The sequence below is a fragment of the Engraulis encrasicolus genome, chromosome 23 (genome assembly GCF_034702125.1).
Source record: "Engraulis encrasicolus isolate BLACKSEA-1 chromosome 23, IST_EnEncr_1.0, whole genome shotgun sequence".
Classification (NCBI taxonomy): domain Eukaryota; kingdom Metazoa; phylum Chordata; class Actinopteri; order Clupeiformes; family Engraulidae; genus Engraulis; species Engraulis encrasicolus.
The window spans coordinates 10890293-10896731 of record NC_085879.1 but is presented as its reverse complement, the minus strand read 5'-3'; the positions used below and the strand labels follow the sequence as shown (position 1 = coordinate 10896731).

At 40.1% G+C, this 6439-nt stretch overlaps 1 protein-coding gene across 1 annotated transcript; it reads right to left on the bottom strand.

Annotated features, from left to right (window-relative positions):
- Positions 1–1055: 1055 nt before the first annotated feature.
- On the bottom strand, positions 1056–5130 carry LOC134439730 (uncharacterized). Its single transcript, XM_063189641.1, has 2 exons — positions 4454–5130; positions 1056–1583 (listed from the first exon to the last, which is right to left on the bottom strand). The coding sequence occupies exons 1-2, from the start codon at positions 4697–4699 to the stop codon at positions 1173–1175; spliced, it is 657 nt and encodes a 218-aa protein (XP_063045711.1). The 5' UTR covers positions 4700–5130; the 3' UTR covers positions 1056–1172.
- Positions 5131–6439: the final 1309 nt, after the last annotated feature.

Below are 6439 nucleotides of genomic sequence, written 5' to 3'. Positions count from 1 at the left end.
ATGCATATGTTATCTTTCAGGCACACCCGTCATGGCTTTGACGGCTTCAGCAGAAGTTGTCAACAGAGAGAGGGTCATCAAGCTGCTACACATGCACAATGCAACCCGGGTGACAGTGAGCCCAAATAGACATAACATCAGGCTTGGCCTGAAACATGTATCTAGTAATACCCTCTACCCTCACATGCAGTCTTGTATGCAATCAAAGGATCACCTAGGGTTGACAAGACAGTGAGAGAAGTGATTAAGGCAGGCACACAAGGCTGTTTAAGGAGAGCCTTATTTAGCCACTTCGACATGCATGTCACAAATTTGGAGCCTGGTCATAGTTGTTGCACCTATTGCCATTCCATTTGTTTGTGTTCATCTGGTGTTTGTTCTGAGCCTGTGCCAAAATTTGAGTCTGTGCAAACACAGGTGTGCACTACTACCCCACAAAGATCTAGAGATGTGACAGAAGAGGACAAGAATGTTATCAGGGCCTGCTTGCAGCAGTACAGGCGTACATTAGTACCAAACATGCCACTTGTCACAAGCAAGGCTTTCTGCACCGGGTTTGGAACAAAGCTAATAGAAGCAGCAGTCAACCATAGTCCTTACATCTTTGATATCACTTACATAACAAACAACTTACCAGTGTGTAGGCTACGGCATGCTCAGGAAATTCTACTTATAATAAGTGAGGTGTTTGATGACTTTGAGTAAACAGAGCAAACTCTCCCTGATGACACTTTCTTAGTGCCAGACATTGATTTCACTGGCTATTTTGATGAGTCTGATGATGAGTCTGAAACTGAGACACAACACAGCAGTAGTTCTGGGTCCAACTAGCAAAATGTTATCACATGCTGCTGTAGCAATGGAAATACAAGAATGGAAATAATGATGTACAAAAGTCTTTGGAGAAAATGTAAATATTTTTTTATTGTGACATATGTAAATAAAAGTGTTATTGTGCCAATCTGGGTGTTGTATTAACTGTACAATGATAAGACATGTACACAGAGAAACATAATAAATATTAACAAAACTATAAAAACTATTGAATAGCATGAATAGAATATACATTCACCATACAATCCCTTTAAAATCTGTTTCCACTCAGCTGAACAGACATCAAGAGGGAGCCTGTTAAATTCACAGGTACATAACCAATGGGCCATCAACAGTCTCTAGCTGTGTCTCAGTGTAAGGTGTTTGGGCCCTGGAAGTGTCCTTGGTTGTAGGGCAAGTGACTTCTGCATTATGCACATCATGGTACACATATCCATCTTAGTATGCTGAGGTATCACAAAAAAAATCTGAAAATCTGCTTGCAATTTCTGAAATGAAAATGCCTTAAAACTGTCAGCCAATGTATTGGCCAGCATGAAATGGGTGAAAGGGCTGCATATCTTCTTGCACTCTTCCTCCAGAATGTTTTGAATGTGTTCTGTGAGTGGTCCTAACAGCTCTTGGTGTTTCGTTATCTGTTTGGCTGCCCAGTTCCAGTTTTTTCTTGCCAGGGCCTCCACTACTACCGCTGTGCCATCTGGACACACCATCCTTTCACCTTTACTTCTGGTGGGGTAATAGACAACCACCTGTAACACACACCCAAAAAATATAGTCAGGGACAGTTTTTACATGATTACTTTTTTTTTTTTTTTTTACAATACAATACGAGTTAATTGACTTAAATACTACTATATTAGTAGTGCATACTATATTAGTATATGCACATAACACTGAAAGTGTTTTAAGATACTCCAATAACAATAATAAAAGTAATGATAATAATAACATGTATTTATATAACACAACTCATACAACATGTAGTTCAATTGACTTCACAGTTAAATCAAAAAGACCAACATAAAACATGGGTTACTTGGGAAATGTGGAAGTACCTGAATGGTCTGTTGGGAATTAATAAAAGTAAACAACAACTAATGTTGTCTGTGGTCAGGAGATGGACAGGAGAGGACTATGAACAGAAGATCTTGTGAAAGTGGGAGAGGGGCAGAGAGGGGTGACAATGGGGGATGGGCACCACAAGTAAATGAGTGATTCTCTAATTCGCCTACACTTTTAAGTCCGTGGATTTTATTTGGCAATTCCACTAACTATTAACTGCATCCAATGATGTTTTGGACATTAGAAAACATTTATCTTTCATATAATACAGAAAGTGTAGACATAGCATTATTTCCTTAAGCAAGAATGAATATTTAATACTGGTTTTGGCCGTTTTCATGCCGTCCTGTTTTCCAAATGTCAGATTCAGTCTTCATATTAGCATGTAAAGAAACTTGTTTTGCCCAAGACGATTGCAAATGTTGATTCACAGTAATCATCACAATATGACAAAACTGTCAGAAAGACCACTGTCCTTTCCATTATACATGAAATTTGCCATTTTGTGTGTGTCCACGAAAACTGTGTTAACCGTGTCACGGTCTGAAACCGCCTCCATGAATCAGTAATGGTTTGGTCTTAGGCCATACGAATAACATCACGTGATGTCATAACCTCTTTGGCAGGATACGGGAAGACTTTTTGGTAAATTTTGAGCTCCATCCTTCCATAATTTAATCCATTCTTTTTCATGTTCTCAATTTGCCTGTCAACTGTGTTATCAACATATTCATAAGAATCTGAATTAGAAATCACATGTAGAAAAACACAGATAAAGCATACAGATACATGAATTGATTAAGGTGTTGTGGTGGAACTTCTGAGGTCCTCAGTTAGCACAACACCATAAAAATGGCTCAAATGTCAACGGTGTTACCGTCAATGGTGTTACAATTAAGTATGACAGTCAGGGTTGCCAGATGAGGCTGATGATTTCCAGCCCAAAAAATGATCAAAATCCACCCTAAAAACCTGCCCAATTCTATTGATTTATATGGCAGTGGGAAGGTTTTTCTGATAGATGCCATTTTTAACCCGCACACGGCCATCCTAAGCAGCCCAATTGGGCGGGAACCAGCCCAATCTGGCAACACTGATGACAGTTGAGGAGGAGAATGTTTTTGCCAATTTATATCCATATTGACAGACAAACAAACAAAATAATAATTAATGTTCTAGGAAGATGGGTTTGTCTGCTCTGTTTTTTTTCTCCTAAAAAAGTGCAGACTTGTTCCCCTGCACTGTTGACCGTAACACAGTTGAGTTACACCGTTGACTGTTTTGAAAGTGTTTTTGAGCTATTGATCCCTTATGTGTTGGAAAAATCCTATGAACATACACTAGGGATTATCTCTGGAGAAGGAAGTCTTGTGTAAGGAGGGTGACTATATTCAAATCAGACGTTACAGGGATTTATGATGAAAAATGTGTCAGTCTGTATCACAGTGACTCATAAAATCCTACTTATGAAGCTCAACAATCACATTTTCTATATCAGTTGCACAGATTAATGACAACATTACTGCTAAGGGACATACGCACTTTCAAACATATATTGTTTCAACTCTGTAGTATTTTTATATATGTTTGAAATGACATAGTATTTGTCCATAACACTGTTGACAAAATAATTAAGCAAATGTTCGCTTTCATTAGAGTATTTATCAAATGATTTAAGATTAAGCTTGGCAATTTGTTTGTTTGGAAACTTAAATATATACACTATGTAAACATCTAGGTCATTTAGTCGAAAAAAAATACTGATAATTGACATTTTGCTTTTGCCAAAAGCGTAGGGAAATCGTAGAATCACTCAAATGTGTGGACTGGTGAGCTTGGTGGACTGATCTCTCTCTCTCTCTCTCTCTCTCTCTCTCTCTCTCTCTCTCTCTCTCTCTCTCTCTCTCTCTCTCTCTCTCTCTCTCTCTCTCTCTCTCTCTCTCTCTCTCTCTCTCTCTCTCTCTCTCTCTCTCTCTCTCACACACACACACACACACACTCTCTCACACACACACACACACACAACCAACACCAAATGAAGAGCTCTTTTCCAAAATGAGAAGTCATTTTATTCCTATTTTATTTTTTAAATCCAACTTTATGATGGCATTTGGGAAAATTGGAACTGGTTTAATGTTATGTGGTATTTTCAGAACAAATGTAAACATTATAAAACACATTTCAGTGATATTAGCAATAAATAGACTACAAAAACACTTCATTTTGGAATATTTTTGAAAATGGATTTACAGCATTGTGGAAAAGAGCTCTTCAAATACACTGACACACACACACACACACACACACACACACACACACACGTCTAATCAAGACTTGCTTAAACCAGGCCTACAGCTAGTAGTTGTAAGACAGTTGAGATTTTCTCGGTACAGTTGTCTACCATTATCTTACCATGGCATGGTGCTAAGTAGACTTGGCTTGATGCGTGGAGCTAACATAAGCAGGTTGAGTAGCCATTAAATTGGCTAAATGCTTATTGTATTTGCACTGGCGCAAATCATTGGTTATTGTCTAACAACCCAATATATTTTCTCACCTCTGTAACGCTTTGTCGAGCTGGGGTGTTGTCAGTGGCTGCTGGCCTCGGTAATTTCGGAGCTGGGGGGCCGTAGGGGTCGGTGGTTGCTCCGATGGGGTTCGGGCTCTGTCCCGTTTGCTTGCGATTGCCTAGGCCGAGGCCGTGGTGGTGGTGGTGTCTGCTGCACTCGCGGTCGTCGTGGCTGATGTTAAACTGGATAGGCCTATAGTAGGGTGATTCGGTTCTTTTTCTGCGTCTTGCCATTCTCTGAAAGTACTCAAACTCTCTTCTAGCCTAGCAATGAAGCGAAAACACTTCTGACAAATTCGAAACGAACGCTCCTGGACATTTGCTAATGTCAACCCGATTTCTGCCAGCCGTTCCTCGATTGATTTTGCATTAGTGTCCTTCTGGAAAATCCTGCTGTTTGTAATGACACCTTTTATCCTGAGATTTTCCTTGCAAAGACGACATCGGTCATTTACAGCCATTATGTTCTCTGCTAGTCTCTTCTCTAACACGCTGTAACTGTTTTGATTCCCGACCTGTACGACCTGGCGGCGCTTAGGTGACGACACGTCCTACGTCACAAAGCTTCAACGTGAGTGGTCGAAGTGCCATGTCATTCATATGAGGTTGCTCCAACCACGTGCAAGCATCTTTTGACTAAACCACGCCTGCGGAGACGCGTGAGAGGGCAGTGTACCAGTAGCCTGTTACTTACAGGCTACTGGTTCACCAGGATATCAGCTAGGGTAGCCTATGATACAATTTACACATGATACAGAAGCTCACAAAGCACAAAGGATGACAGTTATTATGATACAATACTTTCAGGATGTCATTTGTGTTGCTGAAAATGTCGATTTAGACTTCATAAACTTAGGATGCATACTGTATACGTTCAAAAATCTGAACAGATCAGATTAGGGAAGTCTCTGGGCAGCATACCATTCATGACTGTGATCATCTGTTCATTTTATCATACTTCTTTATTTTTAATAATAATAGTTTTTGTGCCATCTGATAAGGCTTTTGAAAGGGGTTGCAAAACTCCCCAAAAGCAATAGCTCTAATAGGATCATTTAATTGTTCACAGAAACAATAATTAAAAACCTTTAATAGTTGATAAACTTTCCTTGGATATTTCTCACACCCACGACAATATCACGCTACAAAGTGTCCTCTAAAAATATCCTTGCCTGCCTGTCGCTTGAAACTCACAGAGGTAAGTGTTCAAGTGTTCTTGATATTTTCAGTGTAACCATTTGGGATTAAATCTCAGTGTGTTGCCAACCAACTGCTGCTGGAAATGCCACGCCAGTCCCACTCTGGGTATATTGCTTTCTTCAGCCTCATTCATATTCCATGCTCTATTGAGTTTGTCTTTTCCAACATAGCTCCAAGCCAACTCTGCCTGCCTTGCGGGCTGATGTCTGTATTAAGCGGGGCGGTCCCACTCCACCATGGAACAGTGGGCTTGTCTACATCTCTTTCTAGTTTCACTTCTCTTCTTCAATCTGTAGGCTTGTCTCATGCTAATAGAGTGAGGTATCTGGATGCTTATGAGTCCTGAGCGGCCTGCTTTTAAAAGGTCACACTTGAAGAAGAGAGAAATAGAAAAGTATCTTGTCTTGTGTGGGTTTTTTTTTTTTAAAGGGTTTTTTAAAGGAAGAATCTGGGCTTGTCAAAGGGTTCCAGTGTGTGCTGCAGCTTGTCCTAATGTTTAAAAAGGTGGTGCAGGTAATGCAGGTAACGCCCCGGTTCTCATTCTCCAGTTCCAAAGTGGGCTACAGCTCGTCCCCATATGAAAACACCTGATAAAGTTAACCTGCTGCCTTAAACAGGCAACTCTCTGTTTTTTCAGTCTCCAGGCATTACAGGGTGCACACATTTATGGTAAACAGAGCTAGTAACATGGCATTTCTGATACACCTAGAAAAGGTAACTTACTACTTCTACCCCTCTTTCTCTCATTCCCTATCTCCCTCTCCTGAAAGCTTT

Coding starts and splice junctions, on each gene's coding strand:
- LOC134439730 (XM_063189641.1), bottom strand. CDS start 4,699: ATGGCAAGACGCAGAAAAAGAACCGAATCACCCTACTATAGGCCTATC. Junction 1,584..4,453: donor CTCGACAAAGCGTTACAGAG/GTGAGAAAATAT, acceptor TGTGTGTTACAG/GTGGTTGTCTATTACCCCAC.